Source organism: Brachycentrus maculatus, unplaced genomic scaffold, assembly GCF_059751285.1.
Source record: "Brachycentrus maculatus isolate JH-2025_06_01 unplaced genomic scaffold, ASM5975128v1 h1tg000301l, whole genome shotgun sequence".
In the NCBI taxonomy this organism is placed as follows: Eukaryota; Metazoa; Arthropoda; class Insecta; order Trichoptera; family Brachycentridae; genus Brachycentrus; species Brachycentrus maculatus.
Window position 1 is genome coordinate 532,312 of NW_028281052.1, and position 26,413 is coordinate 558,724.

A 26,413-nucleotide genomic window follows, 5' to 3' on the forward strand; every position below is an offset into this window, starting at 1 on the left:
TCGTGACTTTCCACAAAGTAAATTCCGAAACAATAAATTTGAATGTTATTTATATTTCAAATATTATTTAAAGCTGTACATTTTGTAATATTTTAGTATTTAATTTTAATTTTCAAAACAATGTTTCCAATTAAACTTTTATCATGTCGGTAACATTTGACGTACCTACGTTGTTATTCGTTTCTGATATCGCTCACACCTTTCAATAACGTCATTATATCAAAAATTGTAAATTTTCAGTTGTACATGTTTTCGGAATGCCCAGAAAATTAACTATATCCCAGCTAAAGCGGCATATTTTTAACTTAATATTTACCCGCTACAGGGCAGAAAGTGTTGTTTTTGCATTTGGAAGAAAAGGTAGTGTTTAATTATTTTTTTAAATATACTAAATACTTTTAAAATGGTGAAAAAACCATAAGGTTTATCTAAAAAGATCTGTTGCACAGTAAAAAGTTCAATAAGTGGCTTGATATTTATTTTTAAAACATTTTATTATATTCTTAAACTTTAAAAACAATCTCCAGAAAAATCAAGTTTTTTTTTATATGACGTTGTTGAAAGGATTTAGCGATATATGAAGTACATATTTAAATATATGTGTATATATATTTTTTAAAAACACATGAGTGCATTTTTTAAAAAAGTTTCCCAGTAAATTCAAATTCTACACACATCACAACACGAGTGCTAGCAACTGTTATTGTGTAAATACAATAAAATATCACAACCAATGTGCCAGTTGTGCGTTCTTCAAATGTATATAAAAATATATATCATTTCTATTCCATATATTATGTTCAATATAACTGAATTAAAAATCATCAAAATAAATAGATAGGTACCATTGATGTTGACTTCACAACAGAAAGTAAAGTGAAAATGATAAATTCTGTAATGATCTTTGGCAGGTATGACTTGACATATTGTCACTTTCAAATTGCTTTTTGCATATAATTATATCATAATTTCAAGATATGAAGGTTGGCTATAGCAAACATTTTAATGTTATTTTAATAGGTGAAACTTGTAGTGTGTCAAGGTAGAGTGACAGTGATAGGCCTGCCATCTGTGGGGGAGGAGAAATATCACCATCTGTCAACTGGTGTAGGTATTTTTCAATATGTATTTTACTATTCTATATTTTTTATGCAAACTTTTTGGTAATGTTTCGGATATATAATAAAGTACAGCAGGACCTCTTTAATCCGAACCCCCGATAATCCGAATAATACAAGCCAAGAATGGGCTGACCAAGTGGATATTCCTGTGCCAAGAAGATACTTTTACGTAAATTGAGAGACAAAGCTTTTTACTCATCATTAAACAAATCTTGACCGGCTAAAATATTTGATTTCTTTAAAAAAGTTGAATAAATAGGTACATTTAAAATTTCGCAATTCATAATTGTTTTATTTAATTTAATAAAAATACTTTGCAAATTCTCTGTACTGTAATCTGAACGCCCCACTAGTCCGTACAGAGGGTAAATTTTCGGCATTCGGATGAAAGAGGTCTTGTTATATTTATAATTATTAAAAACTTTTTTTTATTAAGGATTGTTTTTCCCTCTATATGTAGATGTAAGGTATTAGCGTCAACACCTGTGTTATTTCAGAGTTTCATACAACATATTAAAGCGTTTGCTACATGTTGGTTTTGTGAACCAACACATGAATGAAGATAAAATCTTGAAACCAGAAAGATAAAGAAAGGCAGTGTTAGAATAAGTATTTATATCTTGTAATAATAGATATAAAATTAAATTAAATGGTTAAAAGGAGCTTAAAGTTTATAGGTCTGGCGGATCATGAGGTCGAAGTATCCATCGGTGTCGACAGAAGCGCTGATTCCGCTGTAGTAGTTCATAAACTCTTCTAATGTTATCTGAAAAATAATTAATCATGTAAAAGGAAAATAGGAAAGAATACAAGGCTAAGATAAGCATTATCGATACAATAAAGAAAGGTGTGTAATAAGTAAATATCATAATATATATTTTTTTAATGAATAGTTGTCTAAATTGCAACCATGAGTATCTATAACAGGCCTGGGAATATGGTGGGAGCTTGCAGAGTCCTCGAAGCATTCATGTGGATCCATAAGGATTACATATTACATTCCATAAGTATAAACATTACCGCGCCTGAGTGCCGAGTGACCGGCGATCAACCGGCATGATCGAGTGTGTCATCAAATTCTTGGGCATGGCATGCATGAGGAGATGCACGAAAGCGGAAGAGGCGAAGAATGTTTGCAAAGGAAAGAATGCAAGGCTGAGATGAGCGTTATCGGTAAATTAAGAAAGGCAAGTTGAGATGGTTTGGGCAAGTGAATTGAATGAGTGAAGAAAGATAGTAAAAAAAGAGGCGAATGTCGTTGGTAGAAAAACAGAGTAAGGCTTTCAAGTATTTCAAATATTTGGGCGTTGTCAGGTAAGGAGTCGGAATAATTGGCGGGTATGTATGAGGAGATGCGTAAATGTGGAAGAGGCTAATTGTTTGCAAAGACAGATATTGATGTGGCGTTTTATTATCTCTGCCTACCCTTGCGGTGAAGCGGTATGATAGTTAGTTAACTTATTATGTGAATTCGTCCAGGGTGATATTGAATAAAGACTAAAGATGTTACAGCTTAATATGTATGTACTTGTACAATACGAACACTCGAGTATGTGTTTGTCATGTCAAGTCTGATTTGAGTGAGTTGTACAAAGTAATTACTTCATTCGTAATAATGAGATTGATGAGATCCTCATATCGCTCACTCCTTTCAAGAAAGTCATAAATCAAAAAACTTAATTTTTCAGGAGAACGTTTTTAAAGTTTAAAAATATAATACAATGTATTAAAAATATATATCAAGCCACTTACTAGACTTTTTACTGTGCAACAGATCTTTTTAGGTAAAACCTGAAGGTTTTTTCTCCATTTGAAAAATATTTAGTTTATTTAAAAAAATAATTAAACAATACAATACCTTTTCTTCAAAATGTAAAAACAACATTTTCTGCCCTGTAGCGGGTAAATATTAAGCTAAAAATATGTCTCTTTTGCTGGGATATAGTACATTTTCTGGGCATTCCGAAAACATGCACAACTGAAAATTGACGATTTTTGATTTATGACGTTCTTGAAACGAGTGCGCGATATGTGCAGTACTATTTGACTTGCCTTCCATCTTTTAAATATGCCAGTGTTGAGATTTATGTTTACAGTATTACTTAAAAAATAAAACATCTCAAAATATGATTTTTCGCTGATGATAAATCAATCTCTATGTTATAATGGGTGAAGATCATGCAGATGCAATAAATAAACAGAATGAAGACTTCAGTATTTGAGTCTGTCTAAAAATAAACAGTCTTAAATTAAATATTAGCAAAATGAAAAACACAAAACTAGCGAGAAAATGCTGGCAAATGCCTGGTCATAATGCTGAGAGTAAATATTGACAAAGTCATTTTAGACTCAAAACTAACATTGGCAACAAACTTTAAATATTTATACTTGTATTTTAAAAATGTATTTTTTTCTTGGTGGAGTGAGAAAAACATTTGATAATGTTCTCTACAAGTGATGCGAAAACAGGGCAATGAGAATAATACAAGATTGAAGAAATGAGAAAGGGTCTCAACTAGATTAAAATAAAAATTATACTAATGTGTTAAGTGTAAAGGCAACTAGCCGTGACTCAAGTTGCGGCTATTTGGCTTAACACGGCTTAAAGCATTCTTATAACTGGCATCATATACAATCACAATTTTGCTCTATCTCTTTCCTTTACCGAGATATTCATTACCCAAATAGCCGCAAAACTGTATTAATTTGATACATGTTTTGGCAAAACGCATCATTTTAAGTTAACTATAAACTCGTTTATCTCAAAACTACTGTTTTAAATAATAATAAAATAATAATAAACCCTTATCCGCACCCCAATGGTGCATAGGGCACTGCTTCATATAAACGCAGTGTTATCTTGATCGTTTACAAATGAAGGAAAGGTGATCAGCCCTCCGCTTCAGGTACCAGTCCAGGGTAATATTGAATAAATATTACAGTGAAAAAATCACTTACATTTATTTGACCCCCCCCTGGGAATCGAACCCGGGACCTCCAGAACGGTAGCCGAGCGTGCTGACCATTACACTACGGAGGCGGACAAAACTCACTGTTTTTAACTTGCGGCTATTTGCCTTCGCACATTTGCTTAGTGTTCTCATATTTATATTTATATTTTTTTAAATAAATATAACTAATAAGTAGTCATGTCCACAATTACAAAAATAAAACAATAAAAAATAGAATGAGATAATCTCATTACATTGGTAATACCACATGAAAAAAATAATCACGTTTGCAAAATTGGGATTGTAAGGTATGCTAAAAAGTATGAAGGATGAAAATTAATTGAATGAATTTAAAAATAAAGACTTTAATTATTGTTTTATATATTAGTGAAGGAATAAAATGTAAATGTTAGTAGTTATTAATAAAATTATTATATTATAGGATATATAGTTAAATATTAGATAATCTATGTCATATTTGCTTATACTTAGCGAACAAATATATATATTTAGCCATTAAATGTAGATATTATTTTTTGACATCTCATCAAAGATGAAGAAGAATATGGAAGTCTGGGCATTTACGGGGCTGACGACCGTCATAGGCTGGTTTAAGTGATCACTTTACACACGTGTAACATTCACCAATTCTACCCATTATTGACAACCACACTACTCAAATTCTTGGAAGTTCTATATATATGAACCAATTTAGAATCCTTTTTCTTGAATCACTAGAACTTCACTAGAGACATCTATTGGTGAGATGTAAAGAAGCTTTTTATCAAGCAGAAACTCTTATATTAGTATGTGAGATCCGAATCCTGGATTATAATCACACATGAGAAACGCCAGAAAATACCATTTTCATTTTTATTATTAAGCTTATAATTTGACCAGATAATTTATTTACAACATTTTGAGTGTGTCCATGAAAATAACTCCTGTAATTGGAGATAATCCAGATTTTGTGAACAAGTATTTGGACACACTCAAAATGTTGTAAATTAAATGTAGAGCTTGTAGCTTTATACATGTTTTGATCATTAAATATAAGTAAAGAGGTAAATATTCAATTTTGGGTGCTTTGCCAAAAAAAGTACAGAGATATATAGCTTTACATAGCTCTACTATATCCTTAGCTATTACATACAGAGCTTTATAGCTCTGCACAGCCGTTTGACAAAATATAAACCTTGTTGAGAAATTAAAGTGAATTTTGTTTACCACTCCATCACGGCTCTCCTCCTGTTCAAAGTTCTCCAGAAATTTATTCAAAATGAGATCCTCGCTCTCCTCCCCGCTCTTATACCTTGCAAAACAGAAAAAATCATAAATACATATTAGAACCTGCTCATTTTATAATTGAATGTTCACTTGTTAAATATCTTCTTTTTCAAACCCTTATCAGCTCAACAATGTTGCATAGGGCACCCCGCATCATTTCATACGATATGGAACGCAGTGTTATCTTCATCATTAACACATGAAGGAAAGGTGATCCTCCGCTTCAGGTACAAGTCCAGGGTAATATTGAATAAATATTAGAGAGAAAAAATCACCAATATTTATTTAACCCCCACCTGGAATCGAACCCGGGACCTCTAGTACGGTATTCGAGCGTGCTGACCGTTACACTACGGAGGTGGACAAAACACTACTCAAACAACATTAAATTCTATCAAGGAAATACCATTGAATGTCATTATCTACTAGACTTTTTACAATATAAAGTATTTTAAAGCTCTTTAATTGGTATAGTTTAATGACGCTGTTCACCCATTGATCATTATAAGGTTCATTATATTTTGCTTTGTACATAAATATCCATATGGAGAGTATATGTACTAGTAGATAGAAATAGATACCTCGGGTTTGCCTTCACATTATATGTAGTCCGTATATCGTCTAGCGTGATGACCCCGTCTCCTGTCTTGTCCAACTTTTTGAATGCCTGAGCTATAATCGATTTCCTGGAGTCAGACATCGGTGGCTGAAAAGTTTATTTATAAGTATGTTATCAGTACCTTGGAGCACCACTACTAGACTCCGAGAAGGTGAAGTTCTCACCACCAAGACAGGTTGTGAGCTACATGACTCATGTAGGTCTTGAGAGTGAGCTATGATACAGAGCGAGGGTCACAATTGACCTAATATGGTCGCAGTGACATAAGGGATGCAAGATCCCTTGACCTCATAATAAAAAATAATAATAATAAAAAAAATGTAATCAATAGGGTTTTACTTGTGAGGAATATCTAATTGAACAAACTCAACCTATAAAGGATTGTATAAGACTCGTGAAGTGTTTATAACAGCCGATATAATCAATATTTTCATTCATCATTTTCTTTTGCAAAATTCGCATTAAACGTACCATAGACATCAACAAATAGAGCCGCCAATAATTTAGCAATGTTACCAATATTCAAATAAATCCATCGTTTCTGCGACGTCATTCATTACCAACTGACGAAAACAACGCATTTACGAAGGCGAATTTTCCACGAGAAAATGATGAATAAAAAAATATTGATTATCGGCTGTTATAAACACAAAACGAGTCTAATACAATCCTTTATAGGTTGAGTATGTTAAATTAGATATTCCTTCCGTCTGATAATGATCCATTTGTCTTGTATTTCTTACAACATTTTGAGTGTGTCCAAATACTTGTTCACAAAATCGGGATTATCTCCAATTACAGGAGTTATTTTCATATTATTTTTTGACATCTCATCAAAGATGAAGAAGAATATGGAAGTCTGGGCTTACGACCGTCATAGGCTGGTTTGAGTGATCACTTTACACACGTGTAACGGAAATTGGTTCATATATATATAGAACTTCCAAGAATTTGAGTAGTGTGGTTGTCAATAATGGGTAGAATTGGTGAATGTTACACGTGTGTAAAGTGATCACTCAAACCAGCCTATGACGGTCGTAAGCCCCGTAAATGCCCAGACTTCCATATTCTTCTTCATCTTTGATGAGATGTCAAAAAAAAAAAAAAAATTGTATTTCTTAGACAAATTACGCATTTTAAATTTTAAAAACATAAAAATCTTATTGCATACTTACACGAATATGGACTAGAAATTCGTCAATGTTGATAGTTCCACTTTTATCAGAGTCAAACTGATCGAACAACATATCGATTTCCTGAAACAAAACAATAATTTATTTATTCTACTATTGGCGAACCTTATCGATATAAATATTTTATGGGCTCCACATTTTATATATAAAGGGAAATATTTTATGGGACAAAGATGATGCGAGTGAAAGAGCTCAGGGTGAAGAACTTCTCCGCTACTTGGGAAAGGAAATGGAAGAGGAATGTAGGAAAAACAGAGTAGCTGAAATGTCTAAGACACCCGGGGTTGCATACACGTTCTTGCGTGATTTGGGCACTGCTAATATGTGCGAGTCCCTTGAGGATAGTAGAAAAGATAAATTAAAATATTTTCAATTTACTGTTTTTAGTGTTGATTGTGTTATCTACAAAAGCAAAATCTCAACATAGAGGAAGAAGAATATAAAGTCGGTGTATTTACAGGGTTACGATTGTCATAGGCTGGTTTAAGTGATCACTTTATCTACGTATAACATCCACGATTGACTACAACACTACTGAAATTTCGAAAGTTGTGTTTATCCTTTGATTGACACCTTATTTCGCATGTGAATTCTCGACACCATCTATGGTTAAGTTAAGTAAGTTCTTTATTTTATTTAGCAGAGAAATTCATGAAATATATATGTATAAGATTCATCCCGAATTATTATACATACTAGGAGACGCCTGAAAATATGATAAATAATATTTTTTTAATTAACTTATAATGTAACCAGTTATTTTATTCTCAATATTTTGAGTATACACAAATCTTTGTTCACAGATCTCGAAATTTGAGTAGCGTGGTTATCAATCACGCTATTGCGTACCTAGAGTTGTGAATGTTACACGTGTTTAAGCGATTGCTGGTTTAAGTGGTCACTTAAGCCAGCCTATGACGGGTCGTAAGCCCTGTAAATATCAAGAATTCCATATTCTTCTTCATTTATGTTGAGATGTCATTATCTACAATACATTTTCACTATTAGCGGTGATCATTAAAGCCAGTATTCGGCCAGTATTTTTCTTAAAACAATTTTTGTATTGAAAAAACAGTTATGGTTTTGAAAAGATAAGAGTTATTGAAAGGTAATAAGTTTAATTTTTTTTAATATATCGTGAGTATACAGGCAAAAAACGTTAACTCTAAAATCTATGTTTGAATAATCCCTGTTATTTAAAGCTTTTAGCCTGAATAAAATACCCGCTATTAAACTTAAAGTAGAATTTACTTTTAAAACCACATATATATGATACTTCAAACTACTTTGCCAGTTTATAGAGCGTTGAAAACTTTATAATATGCATCATTAAGTCAAAATTGCATATTTTCGAGATAACGTTTTTTGCCAGTACACCCACGATATATTCTCTAAAAAACAAAAAAAATATCCAATACACATTATCTAAAAAAAATTGGGCGCGAAGAGACGTGTAACCTCTCCGGCGCCGGCGGTCGGACGCTGATAGAAATCTGTATTTGCGAGATACTCACACTTTCCGTCACTTCCAAGCCGGTGTCCTTCAAGCCTTTGGAAAACTCGTCTCGGTCCAGCGTCTTACTTCCATTGTCATCCATTCTCCGAAAGACTCTGAAAAAATAACGCAACAATCGTTTGTTCAAAATATGTAGGTCACAGGAGAATCGATTTAGAGCTCTCAACGATTCCTTGTTAGGAAATAAAGATGAATGATTTAAAATACAGTAAAACCTCAATATAACGGACCCCTATTTAACGAGCTTCGGATGTAAAGGACAAAAAATGCAGTAAAATGTTTAAAAAAATTAAAAACGTCCTGTTAATATTATACATGCTTAAATTGTCACACATCACAAATTATGTCTCAAAACTTCAAAAGTGTAAACAAAACTTGAATTCCCTTTCAAAGCAGGATTACCGAAAGCAAGCGCGTCGATATCAAACAGCAACGTCATTTAACGCCGAGTTTCGAAGACAACGAATAGAATTTTGTTTATGTTTGTATTATTTATTTATATTTAAATATGTACAGAGTTAATATATTTTTTTAAACTATATATATATATATATATATATATATATATATATATATATATATATATATATATATATATATATATATAAAATACAAATTTCAGATTCGTTATACTGGAAATTTCTTAAATTCGGTACTCGCTACAAAGAGATTTGACCTGTATATATATATAAGTTGGAACATCATATGGGTTTAGTTTCATATGATGTTCCAACTTACATTTTTTTAAAATTTCAGCAGTTTAATTATTTATGTTTAAAAATAATTTATTTGATCCAAGGCAGAATTTAGCATTACAGCAGTTGGCTACACGCGATACTAATTTGCGAAAAAGTAATTCGGGATCGATCGTTACAAATGTACTCGATCTACTTTCAGTACTATAATCCATGAGCTATAAAAGCTGTTATTCATTCATTCAATAGTTGTATACGCATACGTTATTTGTTGTGAATTCATTATTTCATTTTTTTTAATATTTTATTTGGAAACTTAACAGAATAGCTACATAAATTCATTAACATTAACGAACAACACAAAACAGGTATTTGTACCATTCCAGTTGCAAAATTTCACACTTGTAAGTTACTGAAAATACCTGGAAGCGGGACGGAAGGGGGAAAAAGGGAAAAGGGAACGCAAATTATATTGTAACTGCAGACAGTTGGTATTCCATATTGAATTGTTGGGTAATAAATCCAAAATAAAACAAATTGGTCAGTGTTTGATAATGTCTTCAAAGACGAAACGCGTCACGAATCATATATGTAAATAAAAGTAGAATTCAATCCAATAACCGTGTTTAATTTTGGATATATTTACCCGACAAATTATATGACAATAGGGACATATCACGATATGAATGTCGACTTACAATGTAAGCGATCTCAGCGCTGACATAGCAGCGAGAACAAAATTCCTATATTTATCGTTGACCAATTTTGATGAACGATTAATATAGAAACATTGTTTAGAGTTTATTCTACTCGTGGGAAGCGCTAAGTTGTCAGTTGTCCTGGTGATCCGACCGGGAAATCTAAAACATATATGTTCCAGTAATCCCTAAGAATCAATGGTGATGCTATTGCGCCAGTCTATGCAATCCGTATAACAAGTAGCGTCGTCATACCCGAGATTTCATACATATTATACATTACTTTATAACGTTCCCTCCGATAACGCGGTACCTATCTCAACGTTATATAGGGGGTTTACTGTATTATTATTACAGAATTATAACACAAGGCACAATTACATCTTCATGTAATTGTGCCTTGTGGTTGGTTTAAATTTGACATATTTCTTGAATAAAAATTAGCCACATGCTCATATTCTTATATATTGACTAACTAACTAACCAACCATCACGCCGCTTCCGAAGGGGTAGGCAGAGAGAATAGAACGCCACATCCCTCTGTCTTTGCAAATAATCTTCGCTTCTTCCGCATTCGTGCATCTCTTCATACATAACCGCCGATCATTCAGACTCCTGACCTGACTACACCCAAGTATTTGAAATATTTGATCATGCTTTTTGCATCTTTTCCTTTGTCTTCCTCTGCTTCTATTACCAACCACATTTGCCTGATAAATTTGTTTCACTGTTCTTTCTTCACTCATTTGATTTGCATGCCTAAACCATCTCAACACCCTTTTCTTAATTTTATCGATAACGCTCGTCTCAGCCTTGCGTTCTTTCCTTTGCAAACAACCTTCGCCTCTTCCGCATTCGTGCATCTCCTCATACATGCCACGCCCAAGTATTTGACGACATACTCGATCACGCCTTGGTTGGTTGATCGCCGGTCACTCGGGCGCGGTAATGTATAAGGATCCGCATGAATGCTTGCAAGGACTCCTGTTGGAAGCTCCTGTCACATTCCCAGGTCCGGTATAGAAACTTGTGGTTTCCATTCGGACCCATCCATTCAAATAAATTTTTATATTATTAATCTTTTCTATATTATATATAACATTATTTGATATTCAAAATATTCTCAAGGAATAAAAACTCTATGTAGATTAATGTGAGGGGGGAGGAGGATGTATGGGCAGAGCCCGACACTACGTCCCCTCAGGATCCCCTTAATGCTTACTTAAAAAAATACAAAAGTTTAGTATTTACGAAACTTACGAACAAAAATAATGACTTAAAGCTAAAGTAACACAAAACTTGAGTAAAATTGAGGCACAAGCATTTACATATAAATTACAAAAACAAAAACACTGTGATATACAATTAGAGAACAAAAATGAATAATTAAACAGAGACAGAGGACCCAAATACCACACCGTAAGGGAAGTACAAGCGAGAGAACGTGTGCGTTCCTCTCGGAAGGAAGCACAGTCCCGACTATATCAGCATCCTACAGGAACAGTTGCCTGTCTCACCATATTAAGCCCACCTAAGCGTCCCAACGAGACACTCAAAACTGACGAAAGAGTGCAAAATTCGTACTGTTGGCCATCAGATCCACATTCCACGCTGGTCGCATGACCCCTGTCAGATCATTCAACATCGCATCTTTGGCATCATCCAACAGCACACAGTGCCACAGCCTGAGACAGAGGAAGAGTATGGTAAATGGTTAGCGGTGTCACCTGCCGAGCCCCATGATGCCGGCGGCGCCCCTCGCGAGGCAGAGCAGACGCAGCCTCTCCACCGGGTCGGCCGTGTGCGCCAGCGCGCGCGACGAGCGCGACATCAGCTCCGCCTCCTGCCGGGACGTGGCTGACGCCGGCCTGTTCCACATTCCTGAAACCAAACCGACACATTACCTAACCTCTCAAATCTGGCTACAGCTCAACAAGGCCCTACTCAGTCTCCAGCCGGCCACGCGGGTTGTGGAGGCGTCTGTGTACCGGCCAACGTCGAGTCGGAATCGGATCCAGCTGACTTACTGATCTAACTAAATACTAATCCCTTTTACCGCCTACACAGGAGCACTTCTAAAAAAATAGTTGGTGGTGGTTTCACAAAATTGTATCTATTTAAATTGGCAGTGACAGAGATATATATTGAAAGCTTTTAAGTGAAAAATCTAAGTAAAATCAGGATACAGTTTTGTTTCATATTTTCTATAAATTTCACAACTTAGTTCATAAAACAAACAAAAAAATTGCTCGAACGTTTTTCGCAGATACTTTGTGGCACATTTTATAAACTTTATAAACGAAAACTATTTTGTTTTCAACCACTTTTTTATTGGTACAATTTTTCTTTTTCCGGTTTCGACACTAACCTTTTTATCATCAGGGTTAAACATGTACATAAACAGGGTTAACCATAATGATGACAAGGTTCTTGTCGAAACCGGTTGGAGAAAAAATGTACCAATAACAAAGCTATATTATTTTATAAAGTTTTTAAAAAAAATATTACAAAAATCATGGGCACGTGTAAACTCAGTGAGGGCACAATATTGTAATTTGTGAATACATGTATGATGAAATAAAAATAAATAAATGATTTCATATAATTCATGTGTGAAAATTCGAGGGAGAAACACTCGCTACCTAGCATTACATACTTTTCCTATATATCGTACGATTGATTACCTTTTTTCGTCTACACTCATTAACGTGATCGCTACGTATCAAATACTGTGTGTCATATTGTATATACAAAACGATTCTTTTCGTATACATTAGAGATGTGACTGATGTGTAACTGTTACTTGTTCGATTACCTGATTAAGACGGCATTAGTCGAATTTTCTCGGTTTATATTTACAGCTTGAGTTTTTTTAATGTCAAATTGTTAAACGCTAGAGTGATGGGAATCGTTATATCGACTCTGGTATACTTAACAGCTGGAGGCGCGCTGCAGGAGCCTGGGTGAGGACCATCCGATATCGGATCCGAGTTAGCTCATAAGGAACTCTCACGAGAGGTGGTATCATACATCGCTCACTCCTTTCAAGAACGTCATAAATCAAAAAACTTGATTTTTCAGGAGAACGTTTTTAAAGTTTAAAAATATAACACAATGTATGAAAAATAAATATCAAGCCACTAATTGAACTTTTTTTGTGCAACAGATCTTTTTAGGTAAAACCTGAAGGTTTTTTCTCCATCTGAAAAATATTTGGTTTATTTAAAAAAATAATTAAACAATACATTTTCTTCAAAATGCAAAAACAACATTTTCTGCCCTGTAGCGGGTAAATATTAAGTTAAAAATATGCCTTTTTTGCTGGGATATAGTACATTTTTTGAGTATTCCGAAACCATGCACAACTGAAAATTGACGATTTTTGATTTATGACGTTCTTGAAAGGAGTGAGCGACATGATAAAACTAGTGAAGGACATTGGTACCATAAACCAAGCTAGGAACCCAAAATGCCGAACCCTCTTGTAGTGGAACGGAAGGTCTGTTGACGACAGTCAACAGTCCGGCTTCTCCTGAGAAGTTTTACATGGATTCCTCTTCTGTTGAGATATCGATACAAAAAATATATAGTTGTCAAGGCGACCAAACCCAGATTTGTGAAAAAAGATTTGGACACACTCAAAATATTGTGAATAAACTGGTCAAAACATAAGTTTAATAAAAAAATTAATTGAAAATCATGTTTTCAAAGTCTCCAAGTATGTTAAATAATTCGAGAAGAATCTTATAAACATTTCAAACTGGCTTCTTCTAAAAAAATACTGCTTTTAACCATAGATGCTGCCGAGAACTCGCACATGAAAGAATGTGTCAATTGAAGGAAATACATAAGTATACAACTTCCGAAATTTGGTCAGTATGGTTGTCAATCAATCTTTATACACGTGTCAGTGGTGAATTTTACACGTGTATAAGGTGATCTTAAGACCCAATATACGATAAATCGCAACATAATTTTCTTCGAACTCAGGTAACATTAAAGAACATATAAAATATCGTTTGAAAAATATGCTCTTTTTCGAAAAAAAACATATGGTTTTGAAAAGAAAAGAGTTACTAAATGCAACTAAAAAAAAACATTTTTTCAATATGTATTAAAAAAAACATATCGAATTCCAATACATTTTTTTAATCACGCGTGGAAGCACGACCGACCTCTAGCGCGTTCGTACGCGTTCTGAATTTGAAGTCTGCAAGTTCCCCCTTAAACCGGCCCATGATAGGTCATAAGCCCTATCACTCAGACTCCGATATTCTCCATCTATAATGAGACATCAATTTACAAAAAAAATCTCTAAAGCACTTACTGTGAGAAACGATTTTCCGCCTAGGCTGCTGCATATTTTCACCTTGTATAAAAAAATATAGGGCCTATTTTAAAACTGAAGGTACTGACGTGTAAAAAAGTTTCGCGTCTGACATCAAAGGTCTTCTTGTGTCTTTGAAATGTAATGGGTGTAAATGTTTGACGATTGCTTTCACATGGTATTTTGCTTTGTATAATAGTGTCTACTTTAGAATGTAAGAAGAAAGGACGGTCGGAGCGAAGGTGCAGCGTCAAACTGCCCGTGAAAAGTCGTCGAGTCGTGTGTGTGAGGGGTTGTCGACCCGCCAAAGAAATCTAGAACACTAGCCTCCCTTCCATCGACTTTCCACAGGCCGCTCGAGGGCGGGTGACGCGTACAGGGGTGGAAAGCTTTTCCCCAAATTAACGACCGTTTAATCGTAAGTCTCCGTGAAAATTACAACATACATACGCAGACGAAGAGAATCGCGTGGCTATCGGAAACCGCAGGGTTGAAAAGTTAATTTATCATATCGTGGCAAAAAACGTTATCTCGAAAATATGCAATTTTAACTTAACGATGCAAATAATAATGTTTTCAACGTTCTATAAACTGGCAAAAGTAGTTTGAAATGCCATATTTATTTGGTTTTAAAAGTAAATTCAACTTTAACTTTAAATAACAGGGATTTTAGAGTTAACGTTTTTTGCCAGTATACCCACGATATTAAATAATGAAATATGTAGGTATTCGTCCGCCTCCGTAATGTAATAGTCATCACGCTTGGCTACCATGCTGGAGGTCCCAGGATCGATTCCCAGGGGGGAATTCAATTTTATCCTGGGCTGGTACTTAGAAGCGGAGAGCTGATCACCTTTCCTTCGTGTGTTAACGATCAAGATAACACTGCATTTAGATAATGCAGTGCTCTATGCACCGTCAGGTGCGCGTAAGGGTTTGTAGAAGAAGAAAAGTTACCTAATTATCTGTCATCGTTCCGGTGTCAAAATAAAATAAAGTCATAAGGGGGAAAATTTAAATACATATATATTCTTCTCCCGGGCACAGACCACCAAAGAGATGGATTGACAGCTGGGAATCGACACCGCAGGACGCTAATCCCTCTAAAACAAGCTACAAAGCCTGGACAAAGAAGAAAAATAGCAAATATCATCCTCACATGCATGTATGTTCCTAAATGGAGAAAACCCAAATTTGCGAACAAGTATTTGAACAAACAAAATGTTGGAAATTTATCATCGTAAAAAGGACACATTAAAGACAAAATGTAACCCACGCATGACTCTGTTTAGCGTGTTAAAGATTATTTATTGGCATGCAAAATGTAAAAAAAAAATCCATCAATTTATTGCTTTATTTTAATGGAAATATGAGCATTGAATACACTATTCGGGAGTAATGTTTTTACTAGTTTGAATAAAAGTTTAAACTAGTAAAAAGTTTACTCTAATTCTGCAGTCTCTGAGTAAAAATAGTAAATATGTTATCTACATATTCTCAATCAAAGTTTTCCTTGGTAAATACCACTATTTTAAAACTCTTTTGTGACACATGTTTCTATGCATTCCCCATCATTTTCAAACACCGTATGTGTAGCTAAGTTTAAATTTTAGAGTGGGGCCTTGGGACGTTCAAGGATGAAAAGGGGAGCTTTTCCTTATTTTTATTTATTTATATAAACATTTTTTCTGTAATTTTAAGAAGTAATGGTATTTACAAGTAAAACTTATATTAAAAATATATAAACGACCTAAGTATCTACTATTTTATTTATATATATATATATATATATATATATATATATATATATATATATATATATATATATATATATATATATATATATATATATATATATATATATATATTTATATATGTACATATATAATATATACAAATAAATATAAAAAAACCCTTATTACCGGTGATAAAAGTAATTGTGAACATATCTGATTTTGAAGGCCAAACGAGGCGAGGGAAATCACTTAATAAAATACACAATTTTCGACGATCACAACGCCGATAACTAAAGTCAACATTAAAGTAAATATTAAATAACTTTATCGATTTACACATAGTACTTGGCCTATCTTAAGGAAAGTGGACTCCCCTGAGGGCCAGGTGTATTGTAATATAAAATAAAAAATAACATTATTGTATGTTTCGTATGTGGATGTATTTTTGGACCCGCAAGTATATCTAAGTACAGTAAAAGCTCGATATAACGGACGAGAAACGTCTGAGACATTACTATCTATCATTAGAATCCTAACTGTCCATCAAACCTCCTCCCTTAGTTTTTCTCTCTATCATCCATTATTTTCTTATTATCATCCATTTGTAATTTCTGTTTTTTTAATGTTCAAGTTCTATCTACCCTCTGATTGCAAACTGCTATATATGGTATTCAAACGTTTTGACCAATATCACTAGTCTGTGTTTGGTTAGTTGGAAGATTGTGCTTTTTAGTAATAAGCCCGGAAATTAACTTATTTATTTTCTGTATATAAAGTTTAAATAAATAAACACTGTTTAGATATCAGATATAAATAAACAATACAAAACGCAAACAAAATATTATTTATTGTCTCCGGAACTCTCTAAAATAAGGAAAATGCGTAAAATATAGTTGAACTTCTTTATCTAACGAATAGTCAGAAATGTTGTTAAATCGTCGAGGTGTGATCTTACCACTGATGTTGTTACTCCTAATGGTTAGAAATAGTGAGAGTGAGATGATCTTTAGAAAAAGACTAAAACACATTTGTTTGCTAAATCAATTCCACCATAATATTTTCTCCAATTCATTTACAGTGAAGCGCCCTTGAGGTATTTTTTTTACGAAAATGGCGCTATATAAGTTATCCAAATTTATTATTATTATTATTACTCCGGCTAGGTGTAGTCTACGAGCAAGACAGCATTATGTCTCAAATTCTAGTGCTATGGCCGCTAAAAATTGTTTACTTGCTGCGATACAGGACGTTTTTCACTCAGTGATTCTCCGCCTAACGCCACCCCTATTTACGCTGTTTTAATAGCGCGGTTCAGCGATTCACCGAGGAACCGAAAAATGCAATTTTTTTACCAATCACTTTATACCGTTTCGGTTGTGAGTAAGGTGTGTAAATTCTCAGTAGGTTTATAAATGTACTACAATTAAATTTAAATTGGGTCTCGAATCGCCGGACTGATCACTTGCCTTCGTGTAATTAACGACCGAGATAACTGTGTCGATACGATGCAGTGCCCTATGCACAATTCGGTGTGGGGTTGAAAGAAGAAGAAAAATATTACCCATATCTATCAAATATAAAATTTATTGGGTCAAATTAGGGTTGTACTAAGTATATCGTAGTCGTACAGGAGAAAGTGACCAACTAACAAAACGTAAAATATTCATTGGAGGGCCATTTAAGTCACTTTTGCTTGGCAAGAAAATAAACATCAATGCAGTTAGTCATTTTTAACAAGTCAATATATTATACTTCCAAGTTAAAAATCCTTTTTTTTTCATGGCAATATTAAGCCAGTAAGATATCAAATAGTCAATGATCACATTTTTGTAAAAAAATGCACTTGGTCACTTTCTCCTGTATGACTACGATATAGCTGTTTAGTTTTCCTCGACGCATATTCAGTAAATCGAGAATGTTTTCAGGCAATCGGATTTTTTCATTGGCCGTGAGCATCACCTATTGATCAATAAATAAACGAATAACCATTTGGCTGTCATTATTTTAAGGTAAGTGGATAAGCGAAGCTAGTGTTCACATTACAGTCTGGGAAAAGTTACTAGCTACAAGCAGACAAGTGCTGTAAGTGGACGAGTGATATAGTCTTGTCAATCTTTACAACCCAAACTACCTACTCACGTAAACCAAAATAAATGACCAAATTACCTATCATATAAAATCGTTAATCAATACCTAATATATGAAACAGTTGTTAGTTACAAATTAGCGTTGAAATCATGTACACACACGCATACACACATACACAGTGGCGAGCACAGAGTTTTTAACCGCCTTGTGTGTACACACGAACGTACGTGATACGCTCGGTTTTTTCAACATTCCGCGCTAACCCGTATGACCTACGCGCACGAGAAAAGATATCGCTCACTCCTTTCAACAACGTCATATATTAAAAATATTCAATTTTCAATTGTGCATGTTTTCGGAATGCTCAGAAAATGTACTACATCCCAGCAAAGCGGCATATTTTTAACTTAATATTTACCCGCTACAGGGTAGAATGTGTTGTTTTTGCATTTTGAAGAAATGTATTGTTTAATTATTTTTTTAACTGTAGTAAATATTTTTCAAATGGTGAAAAAACATTAAGGTTTTACCTAAAATATCTGTTGCACAGTAAAAAGTTCGATAAGTGGCTTGATATTTATTCTTAATGCATTTGATTATATTTTTAAACTTTAAAAACGATCTACTGAAAAATCAAGTTTTTTGATATACTTATGACGTTGATAAAAGGAGTGAGCGATATCTGTTCCAAGAATATTTAATGCGTACCGGATACACTGACAAATTTTTGTCAGGTTTCATACCTGAAAATATTTTGTGGCAAAAAACGTTGTGATTTTTTTGCTTGTTTATAAAAAAATATGCCTGAAAATAACCCGAAGTTAGGGTGGTTAATTAGGGTAGGCAGTAAAGTTGGGTAAGAATAAGTCATAGTAGGCACTGGTCGTGTAGAACATTGTTCCGCAATTGGTGTGCCGCGGCACAATGGTGTACCGTAGTGATTAGTTGGTGTGCCGCGAAAAAAACGTCTAGTTTTGTGAAAATAACACATGGCTCCAAATTTTGATGGCCTGTGCTCAGTTTACTAGGTTCACATTTCGAATTAAACATAATATGTTAAATACGTGACCATAATATGGTAAATCAGAAATTTCTTAATTTGGTAAGTGCATCTTGAATAGAAAAAGTCTGCGGAACACTGGTATAGAAACATATATAAAAATATGGAACGCGAGTAATCCAGGGTAGGCACTGCTTTTCTGCCTATACACATACACACACAAAACTGTCAATGAATGTAAAAGAGTGCCAGATCTGTGTCGTCAAGTGTCAGGCTGTGGTCCCGTGGTTAGTGTCGCGGACTCTTTCTCGAGAGAAAGAGAGTCAGAGTTTCTCGGTTCGAACCCACTCTACCACATTTTGATACCTATTTCTAATAATGAGCCGCTTAGGCTCACGGAAATAGTATGAAATTGAAATATTTGTGTAAATAATAAAAACACAAATATTTCTCTTTTCTTTAAAAAAAAACTCCTTCCTGGAACACGTGTAGAGGTGGGGAACATGCCTACCTCAACTTATCATGAAAGGGGAAATTAGGGAAGTCGAGGAGTTGGACCATAGCGGATGTCCTGGCTGAGGAATATTAGAGATTTTACTGGAATAATAATAAGAGTGGAAGCGTTGTTCAGAGCAGCATACGACAGATAAGCTTTTTCAGCACTAATCGTCAACGTCTACGAGGAGACTTGTTCAAATAAATATTCTCCCACCCAAAATTGGTGTGTCCAGATCCTTGTTCACAAATCTGGGTTTCTCAATTAAGCATCATAGGCTGGTTTAAGTGATCACTTTACACGCGTGTTTACCAATTTACCAATTTACCAATTCTACCGATTATTGACAACCACACTACTCAAATTCTTGGAAATTCTATATATATGAACCAATTTTGAAACACTGATCTTGAATCACTAGAACTTCACTAGAGACTTGTGATTGGTGAGATGAATTCCTTACAGCTCAATATTTGATTCAACATTGATTGACCCCGTTCACTCCTTTGAACATCCTTAGCGCATATCGCTCGCTACTTTCAAGAACGTCATAAATCAAAAAACTTGATTTTTAAGGAGGACGTTTTTAAAGTTTAAAAATATAATACAATGTATTAAAAATAAATATCAAGCTACTTATTGATCTTTTTACTGTGCATCAGATCTTTTTAGGTAAAACCTAAAGGTTTTTTCTCCATTTGAAAAATATTTAGTATTTTTAAAAAAATAATTAAACAATACATTTTTTTCAAAATTCAAAAACAACACTTTATGCCCTGTAGCGGGTAAATGTTAAGTAAAAAATATGCCACTTTTGCTGGGAGATAGTACATTTTCTGGGCATTCCGAAAACATGCACAGCTGAAAATTGACGATTTTTGATTTATGACGTTCTTGAAAGGAGTGAGCGATATCAGACCTAGGCCTACATTACTGACATTTTTTTTCAAAAAAGGTTGGGAACCGGTGGTCTTAATATCTGCCAGTTGTAGGGACGATGTTCTAAAAATACCTTGACGTTATTTCAAAGCGTACTATTGTATAACGCTTAACGATGCCTTCAAAATTTTATACTAAAATTCATAGAACCGTCAGATTGCGCCTTTCTAAGTACTGTGTATTTTTTTATACACGGTTCAAAGGGGATGTTAATATTTTTTGTGCAAACCACTATAAACGTTTTTTTACAATAAATATAGAAGAACAAGTTGTGAAAAATTGATTTCCCAAGTTAATAATTTTCCCGTTAGCAATTTAAAGCAAAATTCAAGGTAAAATATGTGATATAAGTACAAAAGAGCTCTAAATTAAATTACCCCAACCGATTTGTGAGGGAATGAGTTACTTTTTATTCGTCACGAATCTAGAATGTCGGCAAGAGTATAACAACGGAAATTTGAAAACGATAATGATTTTTTTTGTAACTCCTTCTTCTTCTTCTTGGTGTAGGCCTTGTGGCCTGTTTTTAAGAGGGAGTAGCCTCCTGCGATGTCGATTCTCAGCTATCGATCCATCTGTTTGGTGGTCTGCCATGGGGTTGGCCGTACAGTGCGATGTGGGGTAGTCTGGGTGGTTCCATTCTCCTCACTGCGCATACCGTTGTCTCCTTCGTTGCCTTCCCCACCTAACGACATCTTCGATCTCGCATATTTCCCTGATCCTGGCGTTTCTTAATCTATTTCGAAGACTCTTGCCTGATATGCTTCTTAAAGTCTTCATTTCTGACACTCTAAGCGCTTTTTGTGCCAACGGTAACAGTTTTTTTGGAACTAATTAGTTATTTTGAATGCTGACATTTTCAGACAGTAAAGGTTGTTGTTCTTTTAGAGTAAATCACATAAAAGGATAAATTAAAATATACAAAATTTGTATGCGACCCATCATGACGCGTGGGATCGAATGCAGAGTGGACACCGCAGTCACAAAAAAACGCACTAAGAGTGTCAGAAATGAAAACTCCAAGGGGCATATCTGGCTAGAGTCTACGAGATAGAATAAGGAACGCCAGGACAAGAGAAATATGCGAGATCGAATATGTAGTTAGGTGGGGAAGGCAACGAAGTAGACAATGGTATGCGCATGTGAGGAGAATGGAACCATCCAGACTCCCTTACATTGCACTGCATGGCCAACCCTAATGGAGACGACTCCCAAAGAGATGCAGACCACCAAAGAAATGGAAAAACAGCTGGGAATCGACATCACAGGAGGCTAATCCCCCTTAAAAAGAGGCCACAAGGCCTACACCAAGCAGAAGAAGAAGAAAAGATGAGGAAGAAAAAAAAAATAACGATCGCAGAGTAGAATAGAGAGAGATACCTATTGTAAAAATACCCATGTATTATTTATTTATTTATTTTACTTGAGGTGAAACATCTATCGTTTATTTATATGAAAAAAGATGGAGGTCTGAGCATCCCAGGGCTTCGGACCTGGCATTTGGCTGGCTTAAGTGGTCACTTTATAGACTTTTGAAAAGGTTTACCATTACGCCCATTTCAAGTACAAAACGAGACATAATATATTTCATTCAAAATTCAAACCCTTATCTGCATCCCAATGGTGCATAGGACACTGGATCATATGAACGCAGTGTTATCTTGATCGTTAACACATGAAGGAACGGTGATCAGCCCTCCGCTTCAGGTACCAGTTCAGGGTAATATTGAATAAATATTAGAGTAAAAAATAACTTTTATTTATTTGTTTAACCCCCTCCTGAAATTAGAACTCGGGACCTCCAGATCGGTAGCCGAGCGTGCTGACCGTTACACTACGGAGGCGGATAAAAATGTATGATATATGTACCTATAGTGATTCAAAACATATCCTTATTTTCATTAATTGATTCGGCAGTCACTTTATGGTAGTATATATCCATTTTAAATTTTAATTTCACTTGGTAAATACCATAATTTCTTAAAAATCTATAGTGATACGTGTTTCGATGCATTCCGCATCATTTTGAAACAGCGTTTGTGTTTGAAAATTATGCGGAATGCATCGAAACACGTGTCACAATATATTATCATAAATAGTGGTATTTACAGAGTTAAATTCAAATACAAAACGGATAGACATCCATATATAATATTACTAAAACAATTTTACATGGTTTTTAGTCACCTCGATTTACCGAGTAGTGATAACATTTCTTGACTATAAGGGCGGTGGTTTCTATTATAATAATAAATTAACGTGAGAAGTGTGTTTGTAGGCTAAAGCAATCAATACATTCATGTTTTTATATGTAATATATCGCTCACTCCTTTCAACAACGTCATATATCAAAGATCGTCAATTTTCAGTTGTGCATGTGGTCAAATTTGTGATTTCGCTCGCTCCTTTCAAGAACGTCATAAATAAAAAAAAACTTGATTTTTCAGGAGAACGTTTTTAAAGTTTAAAAATATTATACAATGTATTAAAAATAAATATCAAGCCACTTATTGAACTTTTTACTGTGCAACACATCTTTTTAGGTAAAACCTGAAGGTTTTTTCTCCATTTGAAAAATATTTCATTTATTTAAAAAAATAATGGGACAATACCTTTTCTTCAAAATGAGAAAACAACACTTTCTGCCATGTAGCGGGTAAATATAAAGTTAAAAATATGCCTCTTTTACTGGGATATAGTACATTTTCTGGGCATTCCGAAAACATGCACAACTGAAAATTGACGATTTTTGATTTATGACGTTCTTGAAAGGAGTGAGCGATTTATGTTTTTTTAAATGTTCAAGTACTATCTACCCTCTGATAACAAACAGCTTTATATGGTATCAAACGTTTTGATCAATATCATTAGTCTGTTTTTGGTTGGTAGGAAGATATTGCTTTTTAGCAACAAACCGGCCAAAGTACTTATTTATTTTCTGTACATGAAGTTTAAATAAATAAATAAATAACTTCAAAACTTTTTTTTGTAATAATAGTATACATATATGTATGTTTGGATATAAAGTAGATAACGTTTCATTCCCGTTTTGATTACAAAGTTGGCTCTAATGGTTAATCAATACCAGATTATTGATTGTGTATTCCTACGGTATTTAGCCAGTTTCCCCTATTTTATTTACCATAAATGGCACCAGACAAATCCACTTTTTAAAATATGTGCGTTTATTGACTCTTTTTTGACCTTATATGAATATGGTGAATATTTAACACGTGTTTTTTACAAGTGCCTCCGTGGTGTAATGGTCAGCATGCTCGGCTACCGTTCTGGAGGTCCCGGGTTCGATTCCCAAGGGGGGTAAAATAAATGTTAGTGATTTTTTCACTGTCATATTTATTCAATATTACCCTGGACTGGTACCTGAAGCGGAGGGCTGATCACCTTTCCTTCATGTGTAAACGATCAAGATAACACTGCGTTTATATGACGCAGTGCCCTATGCACCATTGAGGTGCGGATAAGGGTTTTTTTTTTATTTTTTTTTATAAGTTATTTCTTGTATAGTAGTCATACAGGAGAAATTGACCAAGTGAATTTTTTTACATAAACGTGATTATTGACTATTTGATATCTTACTAGCTTAATATTGCCCTGAAAACATCCCAAAGCGATATTAAACTTGGAAGTATAATATGTTGACTTGTTAAAAATAACTAACTGCATTGATATTTATTTTCTTGCCAAGCAAAAGGCCCTCCTGAACATTTTACGTTTTGTTGGTTGGTCACATTCTCAAGTACGACTACGATATATTAATATTATTTTATGTTTATTTTTTAAATTTAAGTTTTACAACTATTTCTGAAAATCTACTGCGACACGTGTTTCTATATATTTTACATCATTTTCAAACGCTGGTGTTTTGAAATGATGCAGAATGCATCAAAACACGTATATTTTAAGAAATAGTGATAGTTATCACGTAAAACTTAAATTAAAAATGGATAGATATTAATTACCACAAAGTTACTGCCGAATCAATTAATGAAATTATTTATACAGGTATACAGAGAAAATATTATTTGAAAGATTATTTATTCTGGATAATAAATAACTCATCAAAAGCGCCTATGATATATTTTTCTTCAAACCCTTATCCGCACCTAAATGGTGCATAGGGCACTGCATCCTATAAACGCAGTGTTATCTTGACCCTTAACACATGAAGGAAAGGTGATCATCCCTCCGCTTCAGGTATCAGTCCAGGGTAACGTTGAATAAATATTACAGTGAAAAATCACTTATATTTATTTGACCCTCCTGGGAATCGAACCCGGGACCTTCAGTACGGTAGCCGAGCATGCTGACCATTACACTACGGAGGCGGACGAATATAAACGCAGTGTTATCTTGATCGTTAACACATGAAGGGATAAGGAAGGTGATAAGCCCTCCGCTTCAGGCACCAGTCCAGGGAAATATTGAATAAATATTACAGTGAAAAAATCACTTATATTTATTTGACTCCCCCCCCCCTCTGGGAATCGAACCCGGGACCCCCTACAGAACGGTAGCCGAGCGTGCTGACCATTACATTTAGGAGGCGGACGTTAGATATATTTTTACTAGGCATATAATATAAATATATATGAAATTTACGAAATAACTTTTCTACGTAAATTGTCTATTTTCGTCGCATAGTTGACCGATGCTTAGGTAAAAATCTTCAGTTGTCGTCATTACATTTTTAATTTTTGTTTTATCGATAAGTTATGTCATCAAGTCACGACATAAAGGTATATTAATAAGGGTAAGGTACAATTTCAGGATATATAATATGGTAAGTTGGTACAAAACTAAAAATTAATAGGTTGATTTTAAACATAAAACGGTAAGGCAGTCTATATAGAATGTATTGATACTAAAAATCATAAAAATGTTAAAAATACGGTTTATATTACATATAAAAGTAATAAGGTTATAAAAAATAATATCTACCATCTTTGTCCCGAGGCATATTTTCCCAATGTCACAAAATTTTCAAATAATATTCACATTTATACCGAGTAAAATATATTTTAGAAAAACACAAACGACTTCAACGTACTCGTGATTTTCACAATCAGTACTAACTATGGAACATACATATTACGGATAATATAATATCTACCTACCTGATATTGTTGAATTAGCCATCTTTGTAACAAATTTCTTCTAGCACTTCACAATGACTGCTGTATGCAAGAAAATTATAATTATTACACAAAAATATGGCGAAACGATCACAATATCACATCAAATCTTTCTGATTAAAACAAATTGCGACAAATTTACAATTGAAACAAAACATTATTTTGAAAAAAGATACTTATTATTTTGAAATTCCTAAATTCCGAAAAAGTACCTACGCACATTAATTCAATTCAATGTCGGTACTTGCCTACTATTTTTCCGTTTAAATTAATTGATTTAAGTGATTGAAAATGCATTATATTTTTCCTATTACTGAAATAAATATATTTTGTATGGGAAAGGTTCAGTAAATAAAATAATTTGTAAAGCAAAACTTACCTAGGATTTTTAGTGGATCAAACGGAAGTAAGTCGAACTGTGTTATTGCGATAGTGGGTTACGAATGAATAAATAATATTATTATTCCTCCTAGATACATGCCCTTACCCACGTAAAGACAATGCGGATATACCTATAACAACATGTGCTGTTCATTTTATTTCAAAGGTCCGGAGTTGGACATTTTGACAAAAATAATAAAGATACTTATTAAT

The 26,413-nt window shown here is 34.0% G+C and overlaps 1 protein-coding gene across 1 annotated transcript; it reads right to left on the reverse strand.

The window, feature by feature from the left end:
* Positions 1–1,714: 1,714 nt before the first annotated feature.
* On the reverse strand, positions 1,715–25,955 carry LOC148304857 (calcyphosin-like protein). Its single transcript, XM_088267614.1, has 7 exons — positions 25,802–25,955; positions 11,808–11,961; positions 8,686–8,782; positions 7,154–7,234; positions 5,941–6,065; positions 5,300–5,384; positions 1,715–1,887 (listed from the first exon to the last, which is right to left on the reverse strand). Exons 1-7 carry the CDS (start codon positions 25,821–25,823, stop codon positions 1,786–1,788), a joined length of 666 nt encoding a protein of 221 aa, XP_088123740.1. The 5' UTR covers positions 25,824–25,955; the 3' UTR covers positions 1,715–1,785.
* Between the last annotated feature and the right edge of the window lie 458 nt (positions 25,956–26,413).

What these genes read in the sequence shown, in the direction of transcription:
- LOC148304857 (XM_088267614.1), bottom strand. Translation starts at nt 25,823, where the DNA reads ATGGCTAATTCAACAATATCAG. An exon ending in GGCATCATGGGGCTCGGCAG is followed by an intron (nt 8,783 to 11,807) that starts GTGACACCGCTA and finishes TTATTTTTTCAG; the next exon opens with AGTCTTTCGGAGAATGGATG. An exon ending in GCTTGGAAGTGACGGAAAGT is followed by an intron (nt 7,235 to 8,685) that starts GTGAGTATCTCG and finishes GTTTTGTTTCAG; the next exon opens with GAAATCGATATGTTGTTCGA.